This window comes from Hippocampus zosterae, chromosome 9, assembly GCF_025434085.1.
Source record: "Hippocampus zosterae strain Florida chromosome 9, ASM2543408v3, whole genome shotgun sequence".
NCBI classification, from domain to species: Eukaryota; Metazoa; Chordata; class Actinopteri; order Syngnathiformes; family Syngnathidae; genus Hippocampus; species Hippocampus zosterae.
Window position 1 is genome coordinate 21608684 of NC_067459.1, and position 20464 is coordinate 21629147.

Below are 20464 nucleotides of genomic sequence, written 5' to 3' on the forward strand. Positions count from 1 at the left end.
GGCGCACTTGACTCCCCCCCCCCCCCACCCGTTCTGCTGAAGGCAGATGGGTTTGAGCGAGGGAGCGTCTGCCGCGCTCTCGGTCCGGCTTTTCACACCGGCAAGGCCGTTGGAGTGATGTCAGTCTACCTCTTTATTCTGCTTGCTGCCTCCATGCTGCTGGAGGAGCTGGAGGTGGAGCTGTTCCTGCTGCTTCTTGTAGAAATCCTGGAGTTGCTGCTACAAAAAACACACACACACGCATGGGGAGATGATGTGATGTATGCAGTTCCACGGAAATTATTATCGTGTTTTAGTTTTTTTTAGTTTTTTTTTTACCTGCTGTAACATGAGGGCCTGCTGCTGCTGGAGAAGAACCTGGAGCTGCTGAGGGCTCAGGACTTGCTGCTGAAGGATCTGCTGCATCTGCTGAGGAGTTATCACTTGAGGTGTCATCATAGCCACTGACACTGGAACCTGAAAAAAAAAAAGAAAAACAAGCACACTGAGTTTTCCGCAGGATGTCGACTTGGCCCCCGATCCGAAAAGGCACAATGGTGAGAGATACGGCCAATAAACCCAACGCCCCCCCCCCCACCCCCCCAAAATCAAACTCTGTTCCGCATGGCTCTTTGCTTCCGAGTGGGTGTCATTCTAACAGCCCTCGACAACGATATTTTCCCACTTCACCCCCTCGAAGAGCAAAAGATGAAAGGAAAGACGATGACAGCCGCCGACGGCGCATGCCCGCGGACTCGACGGCAAACTGCTTTCAGCAACACGCCTTTATCAAGCGCGAGAATCATTCGCATCTGCGAAGCGTTTGCCATTTTGGAAATGTTCTCCGAGACGCCATACCTGAGGACGATGCCAGGCAGGACGTGTCGCGTGAGAACATTTCATCAGAGTGGCTGTCAACATTGATCTATTGTTGTGACAATATGAAGGGGCCCGAGGAGGAGCCAGGCGGACCATCGCGCGGGCCTCAGACAAACTCTTTGAAAGGTGCGAGGGCGCGGCTCTTCAAAGCCACTGATTTGTTGTGACACTCAAAAGGCCCCGCGGTTGTCGGGGTGTCTTAATTGCTCCCATCTCGCGGGAACGTCGGCATTTATTCACATGCCACTAAAAAGGCCTTTCCTTGACATCGGCATGAAGGAATTGTATTCCATTCGATTTTTTATTTTTATTTTTTTAACCCTACGCGCTCGTGTTTGCCATCTAGAAACGATTCCCGTTTAAATGCCAGGCCAGCTAACATCTGACAGACAAGGTCACTCAAATGTTACGGGAAACAAGATCATATGATTTTTGGAATTTTTCGTGGGTTTCCAAAGGCAAAACACAGATTTCTTTTTTGCCCGCTGAAGCGAGACAGCGAGAATAAATGAGCTGCGTTTGTCAAGCCTCGAGCCCTCGAATGAGATTCGAAACGTAAATGCCGGACTCACACGTCCCCTTTTCGTATTTTCAGCGGTGGCGGCGAGGAGGAAAACGCCAGATGAATCCCCCCCCCCCCCACCCCCCACCTCCTCATTGTATCTGATGCAGTCTATCTTGAGTTTTGCACACGACTTGCCCCGGTCATCTGCATAGACAACCCTCCCTCTCCCCCCCGCCCCCCCCTCTTCTAATTCTCTAATTTCACAGTCATTTTCTTACAAGGTCCTTTTTTTTTTCCTCTTGGCACCACTAATTTTTACGAGCTATTCTGAAGGTCAAGCAGCCGGCCCGTTTTTTTTTTTTTTTGAACGTGCAAATGTTAAACGTCATGTGAAGTCATTGCTATGCGTTGCCTCTTCGTGCATTTTAGAATTTCATGAACAATGTGCGCATTCTTGTCACAAATGCTAAACGGGTGTCATTCTCACACATGAGAATGACACTAGAACACTTTGAATGGCCGGGAAGTGAGCGCAGGTGCCACGTGATCAGGTTTTTACACCCCCCCCCCCCTACCCCCGCTCTTGAGCGGCATCCGCCAACGTCATCCAGAATGACAGGGAGAGCTTGCGGAATTCTCTGCGCCTTGTTTTACATCTCGCTGTGATATGGAGCAAATATTTTAGCCCCCCCCCACCCACCCACCCCCCGCACCCCCCATGTGTTCCCTATTTATGACCTAAACACGACTGAGGTCATGAGCATCTAGAGGGGTCGTACACTTCTTAACCTATCGATCATCGGAACCGGCTACCGTTTAACGCTGTGCCGGAGGAGTGAGATTCTGCCTAAAACGGGACGCTATCGAGAGGGAGGGCAGGAGAGAGAGCACTTAAAAAAAATATGTATAATAATTGACCTGGCCAAATTGTCGCATTTCCATTTCACGCAAACACAAGATGCCAGTCGCCATTTGTAAATACTCTCATACACACTGGCAACCGGGCTAATCACGGAAAGGGCTCCAACGAGCCCGGCCGTAATCGACTCGGGAATACGAGGGTGTTGGGGACATTCTGAGGATGCCAGAAATAGCTGCCGCTTATGAATTTCACAAAAGGTACGGCACTCTACAGGTGCCTGCCATAAATAAACGTTCAAACCTTCAACATTCTTGCGCAGTTGCAGACTGACAAACATCCACACGTTTCTATGCACGTCTAATAACGTCACATGATTAAAATGGAGAAATTACGGTAGGTAAGATTGACATTGCTGGTCAAAACGTAGCCCATTTTATGCGTCACTATTTCTCTTGCCACACAACAAAAAATCCGAATCCCAAATGTTAAATATCGACAGAGGCCAGGGACTGCAAGGAAACGGAGATGATTCCGAGACCCTCCCTCCATTCACAAGTGAGAGGTCAACGACTGCTAGTAGAGGAGAACGTTGGAGGGGGGGGCAAAAACAAAAACTTTTTGGTATCACACGCAGGAAAATTCAAAAATGAAAAACAGGGAAGGGCCCAGCTCAAATATTTCCCTTTTTCGTTTGGCTCAGTGTGGAAACTTGCAAATTTGACGATGAGTCTCCTGCCCTGAAAATTTTCAGAAATTAATATTTAACATTCGCACGTGAGAACATTTTTTAATCTGAATTAAAATATATTCATTTGCAACCCCACAAAAAAAAGCACATTAAAAATGAAAAAAAAATGTCTACAAATACAACAATAGAGATGATGATGAAGCACGATTAAAAAAAAAAAAAAAAAAAAAAAAGAACAGCAATGAAAATACTTTTTAAGCCAGCCGAGAAAATGCTTGACGGTGCGGATAAATAAAACTTATTTGTTTTGTCATTAAATGAGCAACTGTGAGAAGGATTTGGGGCTTTGCGGCAACTGCATCCAACAGGATTTTGACTCACTTCATTCGACAGTTTTTTTTTTTTTTTTTTCCCCCTGCCGGCCCCACCGTTAGACTTAAACAAACAAAGTGCTCAGCAAAGCGGGTGAGCTCATCCCAACAACAGCTGGGTAGTGTGCCTCACCCTGGTTCTCGGCACTACTCATGACGGTGCCGACACACACACACACACACACACACACACACACACACACACACTATGAAAATGTCAGTTTAAGATGCATTGTAAAAACTCGATCAACAGTCCTGTAATCTAAAATAACAAGAATTCCGTTTAACAATGCGCACGTTGAAGTTGTATTTGCTTATTGCAGGGACTGGGAGACCGATACGAGAATAAAATCATGAATGGATTAACGGAGACGTACAAAAACGTGTACTTCATTACATTTTCCACGGTTTGTCGTAAAATGTCATGGGACTCGATTAAAATGTCGGGCAAAACTCCTCCCGCGTCCGCAACAACATTCACAACGTGGACGCTGGCTTCCAAAAGTCTCGTCCAATCGATCCCTATTGTCGGATCTGATCTTTTACCCACAATATTGCGCAACCATCGGGCGTGAAGTGCGAGCGTCTCGTCTTTGGTGAAGCGGCTCTATGCGGTTGATGCGACGGCGCGCCTTTCGGATGCATTATTTGAGTCAATTGAGATTTAATTAAGATGGCAGCCAATGAATCCCTTTCAAATGAAATTCGAGTCAAAAGACAATGGTTGACATCCTCGCGCGGATTGTTTATATCATCCAGCCAAGAACACCGAATCCATGTTTCCATGACGGCAGACAAGAAGAACACAAATCGTGCCGCTTCTCAACTCTTTCACGTCGAACGGCTTTTATTCACTCGTGTGTTGATGGAATTCGGGAAAACGGTGCAAAAAAGGGTCACCGGGTAAGTGCGACTTGTCAATAACGCCGCCATCCTCCACATTCTTTGAATTATTCAAACCGGGTGGTGAAAAAGTTCACCCCCCGTGCGTTGAGCGTTCAGCGACGATGTCTAACCTTTACATCACGAAGCAAGTCGAGGGGGAATAAATCATCCCGCCGAAGAGTGAGAATCACGCGCTGGAAGCAGTAGCGACATTAAAAGACAGAATGAAAGCTGCTTTTTATTGTATGTTTTTTTTGAAGTCGCTACACATTTCTGTGCGACGGGGATCAAAGGAAGCGCAACAAGGAGCAGCTGGGGGGGTACACGCGTTTGCTCAACGAGTCCCCCGACTCGGCTCTTCTGTTCTGCCCGCCGCAAAAGCAAAGGCCATCCCGGCAAGCTGGGGGGACTCTGGGCCGAATCTGTTGGCCGATGTTGCAGTTAAGAAATGACAGGTGCCGGCCGCCCCCTCTTCTTGACAGGCCACTGCGCAAATAACGCCCCTGCCTGAAAGGGGCTAATGCACAACTAATGAACAATAAATCAACTTTGATTACAAACTGTCAGCCCAATCAGCACGCACTCCGGCTCTCCCAAAGCGCGCGTCTCGGCGCTAACTGCGCGGCTGCGCGGCATCGCCCACTTGATGTTCCCGTCTGCCCGAGCGGCTTCGCGATCTGCTCGACTGTTCTTCACTTTTCCACCGACCCGTTTCCTGACCACTGATGTGAATGATTAAATATGTGCAAGAAATGGATAAAACTTCCAAAATTTGAAAATCTTTAAATCATCACGATCAGAATGTTATGCAATTTAGCAAGACAAGACATAAAAAAAAAATATATAAAGTATATATCATAAATGAATCCCAATGCTCACACCATACAACTTTGACCAAGATCCGTGTGACAGTGAGCCTCAAATATATTTTGTAGTGATTACGCTAATTATCAACGATATCAAATAGTAATTTAATTCCCAGTCAATCAAGCGAACAGGGAGTGTGGAAGTGATCATTAAGTTAAGACAAAATTGACAGCAGACAAAAAAAAAAGAAAAAAGAAAAAAGCAAAGCATTTGGAATATCCTGCTTGGGCACAGCAACAAACAAAAACAAAACAAAACGGCACCAATGAAAAGACTTTCTTTCAAAGCAGTCACAACAGCAATTATCGACGAGACAGCAAATCTGTCACCTGCGTTCCGGGAACTGTCCAAAATTAAAACATCATAGGGAGCCGCTGCACATCTGGTTTAACGGGTTAGCCGACTGTCAGAAAAGTAAACATGACCCCCAAAAAAATAAAAATAAAAATAAAAATTCCACTCTAATTTACTCGGAAGGAGTTCAGTAACTTGAGACCGTTTCCTCCACTTCAGACAAGCAAGCAGACTTTACTACCAAGAAAAAGTTGACGACTCCAAACAAGCCCACGGAAAATCCGAGACAGACGCAGTCAAATACAGATAACCGCGTTCAAGACCCGTGTTTTGGCTTCTCCTGTCAACACGCACCGTGCAGAGCGTCTTCGCAGCAAAAGTTGTCAATTCCCGAACGCCGCAACTCTCACGTCAACGTTGCATGACACAATTAACCCACGAGAACACACGGAACATCAACAAGCCCGACGCTGCGCTCCCTTTCGTATTCCGCCCGGGTGCGATGAAATTGTCAAGTTTCTAAGCAACAACGCTCGCCGTATCAAAGAACTCAATCATATTGACAAACCTGACAAACTCCATTTAGCTGGCAGGGTAAACAGAAAGCCGGGCCACGCGGTGCGGAGTGAAGCAGAGCGGAGAACACAGCCGCCACGGAGAGAGAGAGAGAGAGAGAGAGCGAGAGAGAGAGAGTGTGAGAAACACACACACACACAAACACACACAGAGGAGAGAGTGTGAAGAGAGAGAGGGGGAGGTAGGGAGAGGCAGCGGCAACGCAGGCAGGCGGAGAACAAGCTCTGTTGTGTTGTAGCGTCTCCAACCTTCTTCGGAATACAGACGGATTGCACGCGCAAGGTTACTCCCTGGCTGACAAGATACAAAACTACCCAATCAACCACACCCTGCTCCACCAATCACAAGCAACCCTCTAAACATAATCAATTCAAATGGGGGCCGCACAATGGGGAGCCGCGGGGCTGAGCTGCAGGTGAACCCGAGGCTTTGTGTACAGGGAAAGGGGCGGAGGTGGGGAGGTCCTTAAAAAAAAAAATTAAAAAATGGGACCAGTTGACCCCTTGACCTCTGCGTGCTCTTTAAACAATGGAAGCCCATAGACAAGAGGCTCTTTAATGAAACAACAGATATGTAAACACTTGCTATCCAGCGGAAAGAAAGACAACTTGGCCAAGCTTTCAGCCCCCTTTATTGTTCTGCTCAGTGGAAAGGTTTATCGTGCCGGGAACAAAAGACGCAGCTCGACAACAAACGAGTAAACAACTCTGATACGACTTTGTTGACACTTTGCTCCAGTTGGAGCAACTTCAGAGGTCCAATCAGTTTGGCAGCCCGCCTTTTAAAGCCGAGGAGTATCACCGCAGGAAATGATTGAGTGCGTTTGGTCACAAACATCAACATGAACAAGAAGGCATCCTTTTTTACCAAAACAACAAACTTTTAGTAACTTCAATTATAAATAAATAAAAATAAATAAACTAAAAAGAGAGGGAGAGCCAATTATTGTCGTGACGTCACACTATTGACACCCCCCCGCCCCCCCCCCCCCACACACACAGAAAGTGCACTCACCGAGCAGCCAAGACATGAGAAGAAAATCGAACTCTGCCATCTACTGGAGAGTGGGCGGAACTGCCCCTAAGGGGGTGAGAACAGCAGGAGGTTTGAAAGCGTGTCTCCTGCGCTCTAACTTTTGTTTTTCACAGAGCAATCTGACTTGAAGCATGTTATTACTCATTCGGGAGTACATCAATACCTAATGAAAGGTGGCGAGTTGCCACTAAAAGCGATTTCAGCGGCAATAATAAAATAAATCAACTCAACGGAAAAATACGAGGGAAGATTAGCACCTCCACTTTGTGAATTATCGTGACAATAAACAGCCAGTTTTGACGCGTCACATATCAACAAGCTTTAAAGCCTCGGCCAAGGATAAAGGAATGTTCACGGGATGCCTTCCAGTCCGCAAACATACCCCGGTAAAATAAACAGAGCTAAACACGCCATCGGCCTGACAAGCCACTGCTCTCGTCGGCTAATAACTAACAATGAGCTCAGCTAAGCTGGCCCCGGCCCGTATAAATTATTGACTGGGACACCTCCAGTGTGTTCAAAGTGACAATTCCGATATATGTCATCCTGAATAATTAAACGCCGGAGAAGGTGCATTTTTATTTTGTATTCGAGACAGCTCGCAGAGAATGACGGGCATGTGCGCGCAGCCGCTGTGCGCGCGTCCGCCGCACTCTCCTTCCTCGGCATTCTCCCCGGGGTGGCATGTCGCCGTATTCTCAATAAAACACCTTCTTAGCAGTAATAGGCCACTGTTCTCATTTCAACACTCCCAGCGGCCTTGTGATAAATTTAGCAGACGCGCAGTTCAAGCCTCCCCCCCTTCTCACACGCAGTCTTTCTCATCCGTTGCCTTTTGTGCCAGCGCCATGTAAAATAATTACACTTTTGTGTCCGTGTGATGCACGGTATATGGATTTTATTTCCCCGCGCGGCGGCGAAACATCAGTAACCTTGAGCCTTGGACTGCATCCCCGGTGATAGTTTTCAGGGAGTAGTAGTGAGTGTTTGTGCCCATGACAGAGTGAATTGCATTATAAAACACTCCCATTTCCTGCTTGAGTTAAAGTGAAAGTGCTGTAATGCCTGGTTAGGTCCAGCCCTGCTCTGCTCTGGCCAAAGAAAACGATACAGCTCCAATTACCAAGCCTTCTCAAAACTCAAATGCAGCCGGGGCCCTGAGATGCGGCGCTTTTGTCTTGTTTGTACGAGTGCTACTGAAGGAAATTAGCAACACAACAAACGCAGTCGCGGATTCGGCATTGGGAAGGACAACCGTGCGCGTAAAGCGGACAAATATTTGTCTACTCAACGGAGATAGCGACGGTTGCTCGATATGTGTCCAAAGTCGGTCCTCGAGGGCCGCTCACCTGGCCTGTTTGAGATGCGCCCCTCCCGCAAAGCACCTCAAATGATCAGGATCGTTTTCATAGGCGGCATTAAGATAAGATAAGATAAGATAAGAAAAACCTTTATTAGTCTCACAATGGAGAAATTCCCAATTCACAGCAGCAAAGTTATGAAAGTAAGAAGTAGAACAACAAAATAAAGGAGCTGCTGGAAAGGCAGCCACTCTCGCGGCGCCATTTTGAAGTCAAAATAACAAAAATAACACAAGACAACACATAGGACACAGACAGTCGTTCAATCTTCACCAATTTTCTGCATACACTTTGTTGTCTGAAGCAGTTCTAGATGAAAGAGGAGAGGATCAAAGTGTCCTTTCTCCAGTGGATCAGAGACGTCATGCTGAAAATGTGCACACGTCTGCTACAAGCTAAGTTTTGAAAGCAAACACAAAGCTGTAGCATCCATTGACGAAAAGAGATTAGTTCACTTCTCCTGTCCCACGTAATCCGCTTCAAACTCCAAGCCGCGACTCCCAGCTCCAAATCCGCATCCGCTCCTTTCTTCTCATCGTCGGCTCCTCAAGACCTCCATCCATCCAGCCGCAGACCGTTCAACAGCACCGATCTCTCCGCTGAACAAAGCGGGGCTGTGAAAAATGCTGCCCATTACAGGCGCAAGACACAAGCGCCCCGGGACTGTCCAGCAACGACAGTCAAATGGCGCCGACATTCCTCCAGTCAAAAACACTGCTGGTATACCCATGCTGCCGAGAAGGCGCAACCACCAAGCACAGAGTCCTCCTTGATGAATGTCGTGGCCAAAAAATTATCGGGTCTCTCTGACGTACGGTGACTCCGAGTTGTTTGGCTAAACTCCGCATTGCCCAATGCTTCAAGTGTGGTGGCCGACAAAAAAGGCTCTGAAGTGGACTGGTGGACCCAGAAATGCAAATTTGTTACCGGCGGGAATTTTACTTTCCTTACAAATTTGAATGTGAGCACATTATATTTTTGAGGGAGTGAGCGAGCCAAGTGAGTCAAGAGGGGGGAACGATGTGGAAATGTGAGAGCGCAAACTGCTTGCAGGGGAAACATGGAAGCGCAAACGAAGGCCCGGAAAGGATGGAAGGGCTCCCAGTGCTGTGACTGGAACTGATTCGACACTCATCGTCTTGGCGAGGAGAGAACGTGAAACGCAACGGCCCCCCAAGTGCTTGTTTGCTGTGTGGAATCGGGACAGATGACTTCATTCTGACAGGATTACCCCCTCAATCCTGGATTTAATCTATACAGTGCGCATAATACATTATTACAACATGACAATGACAAAAGACAGCAAAAGAGACAGCTTGATCGCGGGGTTTCACGCGAGCATCAGTCTTGGTTTTGGACTGATCGTCAAAGACAAACTGTCTCACCTCAAAGCAATCCACATGATTTCATTAGAGTATCACCTCGAGACGTGAACATGGCAGACGGAAAGAGAACAACGTCAACCGCTTTTGAGAATTGAGTGAGAATTTTTTTTTCAAGCTTTCCGAGCAAATCGAGATCATTTGGAGGTAAATGCTTTGAAGTCAAAAATACAGAAAAAAAAGAACAAGTAACGTTGCTACCGATAGGAATTCAAACATGTCACACGAGCTCAGTGATGACCACAATAGAGGTGCAACTGTGGTGGCCATAGAGAACCAAATCTTTATTCTCACTTTAAGCTATTGCTTCATGAGGAGTCTTCCTCATTTGTGGAGATATTCTTCCAAAGAAAAATCCGGCAGATTTGATGACATTGGTGATGCGTTACATTGGGAATCAAAAGTTCAAAGATTGCATTGATGTACGTTTAGGTAAGGTCTCCCACATGTCATTGTAATTCCAGGCTACGTTCACACGCCCGATGTCCATTTATTATTATTATTTTTTTCAATCCGATCTTTTCATGTACTTCACATTACAAAAATCAAACACGTCCACTATGTGACATGCGGGCAGACAGACCTTGACTGACACGCGCAAAAGACGACATTTATGCGGCAGGACCACCAGGTAAGGGCTCACCTTTTTATCATCTTATAGTGACAGAGGAGCAATGAGGGAGGAGGTAGAAATATTTTGGGGGAAAAAAAAAAGAGTCAAAACAAATGTCTTTTTTCTTGCGCAGTTGGCATTGGACACCTTTCTTATGAGTATGCTTACATTGCACAGACCTAATTACAGATTGTACTATTCTCTGTTTCTTGGCAAATTTTTGTTGGTCGAGGCACTTCGGGCGAAAGCATTTCAGCCTCTGTTTAAGAGAAACTTTGTCGAGACGAATAGGGAGAAGGTCAGCTCCGTTTCCATGTGTCTCCAAAGACCACAGCGACTAACTGTGATCATATATCCTCACGCTCACCGCCACTTTGCGAGCGGCCAACAACGGCTTTGACACTCTCGGCTACTGGCTGACTTAGTTACAGAAACACCTCATAATGCTGTCTCAGATCACCCTGAGGCACTGGCAGGGCTCCAGCTGACAGGCCTGGCCTAGTGCTCTAATGACTTACAGATTGGCGCGCTGTGGTATACATGTGTCAGGACAATGCCACGGGCCTGTTGCAGAAACAGTAGGAGACGAAAAAGAAAGAGAGCCGGCAGCTCCTCCTCGTCCTGTCAGCGAGACGATTGGGCCCCTGGATCGTGTCACATCACGCGTACCCCCCTGACAGACCACAAATGAAGGTTGCAAAAAGCCCACGCGGTTGGACCAGGGCGTTCTCGGGCCACGCAACAACTCAAGTGGCTTTCATCCAGACTACTCAACAAGACATTATCTTTTGACCTGGAGGTACCCTCGGTGAGGCAGTGCAACAATTGTGTTGAAACCCCAAGGGAGCGAGAAAGAGAGCAAAAGCCGGAAAGAGGTGGGGTGCGGGGGCGGGAGGGGTGCGTGGGGTAATAAGTACAGTAGGTACTTCTTTCAAAGTAGAACAGATCACGGCACGTGAGACCCTGAACACAAATCAAATGTTAATTTAGATTCCAATACCTGATTAAGACGATCCTGCACATTAAGTCCACAAAAAGTACCCCCCAGTTCCTTTTTTCTCAAGGAAGCAAAAGCACTTCTGCTATGATGCAACTCAAAACCGCCTCATGCTCACATTTCCTTTGTGGCGCTCCATGTATATTTCACGCCAAACGTATCCACCTCCAAGTCAAGTCTGCGCGGGGAACATTAGCTGGCTGCCGACCGACCCGTCGCTGTGCCAATGACGTGAGTAACGCTGGCCAATCCTGTCTCACAAAGAAATGTAATCTGGGCATCAAACGTCTAGCAAAGACATCATGTTGACATAACATCTTCAAGCAGAGCTGCATACTGCTTAATCCCCCGACGGGAGGTTGATGCCTTCCCTCGGAACCCTGGCAATGAAATGTAGTTAGCTTGAATGGTGAGTGATGACACAAACTAGCTGTGCCCCCCCACCCCCACCCCCCTTCCCCTGACCCCCCCTTACCTTGATACCGGTGGACTATCAGCAAGGGTCCCACAGAGTTGTTCCTAATTACCTATTTCTCTATTCCTGATCCTACGGCTGGCATAATTAGTTACCTGGGGCTGCAATCCAATTTGAAGTGATGACAAGAAAGTGATCCATGAAAAAGTAATAAGTTAAATCCAATTTCAGCTCGCTTCTAATTAAATGCACATGGAACTAATGAGTCAACCCCTCGCATTTCACTGATAATGCTAATTAGCAGGGTGGCAGTCGCTGGCTCTCATTGTGTCACCGCAGGTGTGACGTGTTAAAGGTAAAAGGGGACACGGGTTCTTTTAATTACGCGTGTCATCCCGTCAAGGTAATTCACTGGCTTTTCGACCAGTCAAGTATGTTTTGCGGGCACTCCATCCCGCATGCGGGGGACGCTGTTTGTATTTCAAGGATGGATTAAGGTGCCTCAAGGCAAGACATTATAAAGCAGAGGCATCTTTTATCCAGAGGCGTCAAAAAGGGTTGAGGGGTTGTGCGCGTAGGGGGGGTGGGTGGGGGGCACCCTGGTTGGAGCGATGAAAAGCGCCGTTTCATGTAAATCAGTGGCGCACAGTCTTCTTGGACTCATGTTTTCTCCTGTTACTACCACTGCTACGACTGTGAAGTCACTTTATTTCAGACATCGGCTGTGTGCGCGCTACGCTTTATTGTTTTTGACTTGAATGAGAGTGAATTGGTAAGTCGAAGCCACTAAATCTCCATCTCCCGGCGAGTCTCGAAGCCCATCTCCTTGTGCCTAATGGGAAGAGCACTGAGACGAGCGCCGCCTTTTCCACAGATCAGGTGCTTTTATGAGGTTTACTACACAGAATAATAACTGCTGGATCATGCCTTTTATTAACTAGTCTGGTCTAACGGCGAGTCATTATCCAGGTTGTATAATGGAGAGAGTGAACATCCCCGGTGATGGCAGCATTAGCTTACTTTAAAAATAGGACACTAGATGAGTCAGTGAGTCAGACTGTGATCTGAGACTCCTATCACAAAAAAAAGACCCATGTCCTCACAACTCCTGTTCATACTGTGCGTGTGTGTGAATGCTGGACTCTAACTGTGTGGGACTGGGATTTGTTTAATTAACAGAACATGTAGTTCAGAGATAAACACCCTCTGGACGTGTGACATTTGCATTGCTGCAAATTTAACCCAGCAAAACAGAACAATGAGCATCAGGCAATTTATGGTGTTGGTAAAGATACTACAGCAAGTCGGTGCTCTTTTCACACCAAGTGGGCATGAGCGGGGCGGGCAAGTCTCTTTTATAAAGCTGAGTGACAGCTCGGCCGAGCTCCCTGTATACATTAATAAATTAGAATTCTAATTTTGTATTTGTCTGCCGAAGATGGCCGAGTACTTTCCTACGTACCAACAACTGGCTACATGCAGGAATCTGCGAATTTGTGGTCCCCATTGTTGACCTCCGAAGCACAATTCCCTGCCAGGCTGAGGAAACCCTTTGGTTTGATCGCTTGAACTTATTTGAATCCTGACAAATATGCACACAACCGAAAGGTCATCGCAGTCATATTTCATCTTCTGGAGCAACGCCGAAGACGTCTGCACAACAAAGAGGCTTTTTCACAACCTGACATTAGACCTAGCTGCTACAATGGCTCATTAAAAAGGGCCCCCAATGGGACAGTATTAGGTATTATATATACATGCACAAAGAACGGGGCCTCCCTATTAATCACCAAATATGCCCTGAAGTTGTTAGCAATTTCACACCGATACAAACAACCGGTTCCCTCGGCCAGGCGAAGACAGACAGACCTCGAAGGCAACATACGGAAATAAGGGAAATTCACTCATTCGTAGCTGTCCAGCAGCAGTAGTCGGAATAGTAGCGCAAGTAGCCGTAGTAATAGTCGCGCAAGGCTCGAAATCAATTTTACTTTTACGGTTGATCAAAACACACTGACTAGCAGAAGTGAGTGAAGTAAGAGGTCCATGGCAAGCTCAGCGGTCGCGCCGGCGACCTAGCAAAGAGCTTCGGATGGCTAGCAAGCGGCTCAACGTGTTGCGTTGAGGTCTGCACAATAAATGTGCGCTCAGTATTACGTTGCGGTCGAGCTTATTTTGAAACCAACTCATCAATTGAGCCTGCTTTTTGGTTTTAATTGGAGGAATTTAAGAGGCTGACAATCATATGCATTAGAGTGCTCGCGGCACAAACAAAATAGTTTACTGTACCTGCAGGCTTTGGTCCTTGTCGTTTGCTTTGGGGGATTTGCGGCCGGTGTTTTGCTGAAACCGCTGCTGCAGAAGTAACTGCCGAGCGACCTGGAGAGTCTGAAAGAGAAAAGTAGATTTTTTTTTCATGAGGTCCGACGGGAAAAGTGTCCAATCACAAGAGGTCCCTTGAGAGCACACCTCTGCCTATTTTAGAGGGTTCAAAACAATATTCTCTTCTGACAAACAAACAAACACCGCAGACAATCAAGCGATTACTCTCTCCCTTGATATCATCCACCGGAGGTCAGACGACAAAACACAAACCACAGTGTATCCATTGACAACGTTTTATATTGTCTGATACTTATCAGTGCTTGTGGCTCTCCCTTAGCGCTGCCAAACTCCAATCAAGAAAGCAAATAAATAGCTTCATGGCGACGGCTTCAAATATCTGTTCGAGGACACGGCCTTTCTGGCGGAAAACAAAATACGTTGAAGTCACATGTTTATTGCTCCAGCTACTCCTTTTTCCCTTACGATAAATAATCAAACATGCCATCCAGAGCAAACATAGCTGAGGAGATCTGGGGGGGGGGGGGTATGTGGTCTCAAAAACGGTCAGCGATACCAAGAAAAGCAAGCATTGTGTTCCCACAGCGAGCTGGCCAGTCTCACACCTCCACCAGTAAACCATCTGGGTAAATAACCAGCTTCATTCTTTCCACGATTCTCAGATGATTGTTCCCACAATGAAACAAACAGTCAGGGGCACATCCCTCAACTCGTAGATGGAAAATCTGTCGGTCGCCCCCCCCCCCCCCCCCACGACCACCCCCCGCCCTTCACTTATTGGAGCAATATTGGGAGAAATGTGGTGATCCGGCATGCAATGCGTCAGACGGCGGCGCCGTGTGACTTCAGCTTTTAAAAAAAAAAAAAAGTGCTCTGTTGCAGGATGCAGAAACGGACACCGCTTTAAAAGACGCTCTGCGAACACCGTGAATTGAATCTCAAGTAATTGGGAACCTTCGGTCGGCAAATTTGTGCTTTCTTTCATAGATGTCAACATGTTTTCTTTTCCACTGTGAGAGATGACAAATGCAGTGAGACACGTGTGTGTGTGTGTGTGTGTGTGTGTGTGTGTGTGTGTGGGTGGGTGTTGGAACAAAGAGTTGAGTCAATAGAATATGATGGAAAGTTCAGACAGTAACGGATCATGAAATACATTTCTGGGAAGTCTTCCTGAACTGCAATCTTTGTAAATATAATAAAATAAGACCATCTCAGAGACTGCAATCTATTCTGCTGCCCATGACTACAATTACAGAAGGAAGGATATTCGCCGGGATCACAGTGAGGGAAGATTTAAAACCCAGAAATGCCCTCCTCAGGACATCCACCTCCAGAATAATTTGTCGGAATTTCCACGATTTCTAAAATGGTGCCAGGAACATAATTGGGGGCTCGCTATTGCAGTATATTCAGAAATCAGATTCCCAGGATTGTCAAACAGATGTCCCACTTAGCCGACAACTATTTTTGCGGGTTTCCAACGCATTTTATCCACGACTCATTTAGACATAACGGGAGGTTGGTGTGAATTGATTGTCATCACCAATGGCGGACGATCCGTAACATTGGGCAGCTCTGAGAAAAAAAAAAAAAAAAAGGTGGCGCCCTAGCCTGCCTCAGGAACATATCAATTTAGCAAATGCAATTTTGCAGCGAATGAGAAAGATTATCAGTCTCGTTCTATTCATGTCAACGCTTATATGAAATTGTTCTTCTAATTATAGCAAGGAAAATAATTACGTGATCACACAATTGAAAACAGAGTCATGATCATCTTGACTTGGGCCAATTAAAATCAAATTGCTGCCTGACGGCACCAGACTAATTCTTCTGGGTTATAATTTAATCAAGCGGCAAATGTTTCTTCTTGACTGGGACTTGGGCTTTCACCTTTTGCAACGTTGCTGTCAATTTTTTTTTTTTTTAAAGGCACGCCGTACCTTCGGGAGGCCCAAGGTTATCCCGCATGTATGCATGAACTGCCTCTCCATGTTTACAGAGCACCCATCGCACTATTTCCGAGCTTCCCCCGCCGTACGCTGCGCAATCTCTTCTTTTGATCTCCCGTTCGGAGATACCGGTCACTTGAGACGCAACGCCATTCTGATAACTGCTTCGGCCAAGTGTGATAAAGTGAAGCGCTGACAGGCGCGAGCGAGGCATCTGTCCCGCCGAAGATTTTGAGCCGTCTTTCCCGTCCGAACGTTGATTGAAGCCACATATTTAGGCGACAAGAGAAAACGGGTGAGTCAGTGACGCCGTTTCCCCTGAAAAGTGAAGTCAAGTCAAGTCAAGAGTATTTCTCGAGCACTTTCAAACAGCCATCGCTGCATACAAAGTGCTGTACATGGAGCGATTTAACATACACAATAAACAGTAACGGGCGGCCCGGTAGTCCAGTGGTTAGCCCGTCGGCTTCACAGTGCAGAGGTACCGGGTTCGATTCCAGCTCCGGCCTCCCTGTGTGGAGTTTGCATGTTCTCCCTGGGCTGGCGTGGGTTTTCTCCGGGTGCTCCGGTTTCCTCCCACATTCCAAAAACATGCGTGGCAGGCTGATTGAACACTCTAAATTGTCCCTAGGTGTGGGTGTGAGTGCGAATGGTTGTTCGTTTCTGTGTGCCCTGCGATTGGCTGGCAACCGATTCAGGGTGTCCCCCGCCTACTGCCCGAAGACAGCTGGGATAGGCTCCAGCACCCCCCGCGACCCTAGTGGGGATCAAGCGGCTCGGAAGATGAATGAATGAATGAATGAATAAACAGTAAGACGAATCGGTAATAAAGGCGGTAGAAAGTGCCAAGCAGTAATATCAAGAACAAATCTAAGTCATGCTGAGTCAAACGCCAATAGTGACCATCAGAAACGCTTCCAAAACTACAAATTCCCGCACAACTGAGGGAGTGAAATCTTCCTGCAGGGGCTTTGATTACAAAACAACCCGCAGCACATGACAAGCCTTTATCAACAACGCCGACTTAGCATTTGTTCACTGGCGTCATCTTTTATACGATCAATTTCATACAGTACGTGCTAAAATATCCGCATCATATTAAAAGGGAGCAAAATCTCCTTTGTCCCGAGGGCCATCAAGCTGTGATAAGAGAACCGCTAAGTACTGGATGTCTTTATATGCCGTCTTGCCCATGTGGATTATTTACAGGCTTTGGGGTTTCCTGCTGCTAAAGCCAGCTCTGGTGTCTTACAAATCCCAGCTCAGAGCATTGCCACACAGTCATGTTAGTTCTCAGCTGGATTCGACACATTAACCCCCCCCCATAACAAAAAGCGGGCCCAACCATCAAAACCTCGACAAACCGCCGACGGGCACGAGTCACGTGGACATTCTCGCAATGACTTCAACGGCGATATACTGGAACGTCACACGAGCAGAAAAAGCGAATGAGTGGAGGTCTTTTCAGGGTGTCAAACACAGGACAGCGCCATCTCTTTTTTTCTTTTTGAAGAGATCTCTCGAGGTTCTCCGAATGTCTGTCTCCCGTCGCTACAGGTGGCGGAGACCTTGAACGTGTAATGATTTGAAGCAGATTGCTGCTAATTGCCAGACGATGTGCAAGCAGGTGTAACTGGAATCCCCGCGGCCGCGGCGAAAGCCGGAGACGGAATGAGATGCGCGCGTGTTTCCCAGACAAGCGCCAAATGTGCGCTTCAGCCTATTTGCTGAACAGACACGTATCAGAAGACATTATTAGGCAGCTCAGAGACAGCCAGCAACAACACGGATAATAGGTTAGTCCTTAATGTAGTCCGTCTCACAAGATCGCAGGTCCTCCGGCTTTGCGTCTGTGGCCTCTGCGGGGCTTTCGGCAGCGTGGGCCTAAATGTCAAGGTTATGTGTTTGACTTTCCATCTGATTTGACGGCTCGGCTGTCATTCTTCACTTCTGCTAGAGCACTCGAACTTTATTCGTGGTAGTCAGCGGGACTTTTAACCCTCGTAGTGCACGGCTTGCTATAAATGTAAAATGATGTCTTTGAATCAAAGGCAAAGGCATTCAAGAAAAACACGAGAGAGCTGAAACTTATGGAGGGGTTCTAAAATGGCCTAAATTTCATGACGTCACCGGCTGATAATTCTCAGGCATTGCAGCAATAATAATAAAACGTTTTGATACCTTAATCTTCACAATTTACATATTTTGCACCATAGAAACCCATTATAATTCATATTTTTGAATGCATCGTAACCCTAATGTGTAAACATGCATTTCACGCGATTTTTACGTCAATCGCTTTGTTTTCGCTTGGACAGACGTATGCATGCCACATTGTTGGGTTGAGGTCATTCCAACTGTGCAACTTTTAGGTGGCGCCAGAGGATCGCAAATGAGTCTTTTTGCAGAAGGCTTCAAACCAATGCATTCTACATGAACACGTCCGGTCGGGATTGTTTGTAGGGCTTGGTTGGGACCTCCAGACACAATTTTTTTTTCCTTTTGCAAAAAATAAAGAATAAAAAATCCCAAAGAACTAATAAAAACTATATATGTATGGATAGCACAGATGCCTCTGAACATTTTGAGTGTTTGAAAAAAAAAAAAAAAGAATGTTTGTATAGCACAAAATACATCATTACAAAAATTGTAAAATGCGTAACTTGAGGCCTTTTTAATTTGGAGCACACAAGGGTAAAGGTGCTCGGTGTGCGCTGCATCTCATTTAACCGAAGCTGGGACGCAAATGCTAAACACAGCCACATCTTCAGTCATGAGGGTGGTATTTATCTCGCAAAGACGCCGACATTTATTTGGAATTGAGATGTACACGTTATAGGTCGCATCAATGGTGGAAAAAAAAGTTTCTCCGTTATTTTTCTTGGTCTCCTTTTTTTTTTTTTTTTTTTTTAACATCACAAAACTGTGATCTGAACAGGAGCCGGCCGACTGTTTGCATCCACTTTGGGCTTTTCCCTTCCTCGAGTGAGCTGACAATATTTTGGGGGAATACTATTGCATTCATTAGAAAAGAAAATAGATCAAAGCAAAGTATGAAGAGGGAATAATTTAAAGTAAGGGATGGAGGATGCCAAAAAAAAAAAAGGTGAAAGAGATACAAGAGAAGGGGGCGGGGGTGGGGGGGGGGCTGTAGTGCCCAAACAAGGCGGTTCAGGTGGGTGGAGCCAGCACACTTGCGAGGTCACCCTTGCTCCTGCCCCCCCTGCGCTCACTCAGCGAGGTCACAGCGTAGTGACGCGGGCCTGACAGCTTCCGTTTTGCTGTGTATTCTGCGTTTGTTTGGATTCCCCAGCCTTGCTTAGCCAGCAGCTTAACAACAGATGGCGAAAGAAGGCCTCCATTCAGAGCGGGCCCGCGTTGCGAAAATCGCACTGAGGAAAGTACACAAGCTGCAGACAAAACACACAGAGGCACCCCAAAAGCCAGCATATGCAAATGACATGGATTGGCGGGAGTTGCACAGGCAGCAAATAGGGCAACAGTAAATAAGCTTTTTCCGCCGCTTCATCAGTAACTTTTTTTCTTGCCGATGAAACCAAACACGCCAAACCGTGACCGAGCGAGTGCACGGACGGTGCCGTCCGCATATGCCAAGCCAATAACCGGGGGCTCGCTTCCCTTGCCGCTACCGAACGGGGGCCGCGTTTATTACGACGCCGGTGCGGCGTAAACCCATAAACACGTTCCCGAGCAACACCAGCCACTATCGACGATATATTGTTTCTCTTTGTGACTCGCTCTTCCGCCTCAATTACGCCTTTCGACTTGAGAGGCCGGGGGGATGATAAAGTGGCAGTAAAAATCATTCACATTACTACACCATTGTGCATCTGCCGCTAAAGGTAATTAAAGAAGTAAATGACTCATAAGAGCAGACATATTAGGCAAGCGGGCCGGCTCATGAAAATACGCGGCATGAAGATAGCGCATTTTCTTATTGGCGTCATCAACTCCGGTCGAGCTTATAGGCTCTTGATGCCGATTTCGTCCACTCCAGCGGAAAGTCTATCAGTGCTCGCTGGCGTGTCTCTTATGTCTGCCCACCTTGAGCCAAGTACTGCATTGAAATGGAAGCGACGGATTTGGCGCGACAGTAAAGTGGGTGGGGGGGGGGGGGGGGTCGCACAGACAAATCAGACAGATGTGCGCTTTTGGTCCATGGCGACAGCAGGCAGATGACCGGAAAGACGAATGCATTTGTTATGGCATCCAAGTGTCAAGAATTCGGCGCACTGATTGGAAGCCGGTCGGTGCAGCGACGACATTTCTGAGGAGGGCCGGTGGCTTTTTCACACCACCACACGGACATGAAATGTTACATTGTGTAATTATTCATTCATTCATTCATTCATCTTCCGAGCCGCTTGATCCTCACTAGGGTCGCGGGGGGTGCTGGAGCCTATCCCAGCTGTCTTCGGGCAGTAGGCGGGGTACACCCTGAA

General features: G+C 46.9%; 1 protein-coding gene and 1 long non-coding RNA gene across 14 annotated transcripts in view; both read right to left on the reverse strand.

Annotated features, from left to right (window-relative positions):
* The window catches only part of LOC127607655 (uncharacterized), a 97127-nt gene that overhangs the window by 35600 nt on the left and 41063 nt on the right, over window positions 1-20464 (reverse strand). The gene's annotated exons all lie outside the window — the stretch shown is intronic.
* The window catches only part of foxp1b (forkhead box P1b), a 124502-nt gene that overhangs the window by 34657 nt on the left and 69381 nt on the right, over window positions 1-20464 (reverse strand). For 8 of the 13 annotated variants that reach the window (XR_007964106.1, XM_052076077.1, XM_052076078.1 and 5 more), the window contains 3 exons: window positions 13999-14097; window positions 319-456; window positions 130-219 (listed from right to left, as the gene is read on the reverse strand). Coding sequence is in view for 12 of the 13 variants with exons in the window: in XM_052076077.1 (XP_051932037.1) it covers window positions 130-219; window positions 319-456; window positions 13999-14097 (327 nt within the window). In the remaining variant the exon portion in view is untranslated. Of the gene's footprint in view, window positions 1-129; window positions 220-318; window positions 457-5365; window positions 5661-5898; window positions 6180-13998; window positions 14098-20464 lie in introns of those variants that run through there. The other 5 variants (XM_052076075.1, XM_052076074.1, XM_052076084.1 and 2 more) reach the window with 4 other exon arrangements.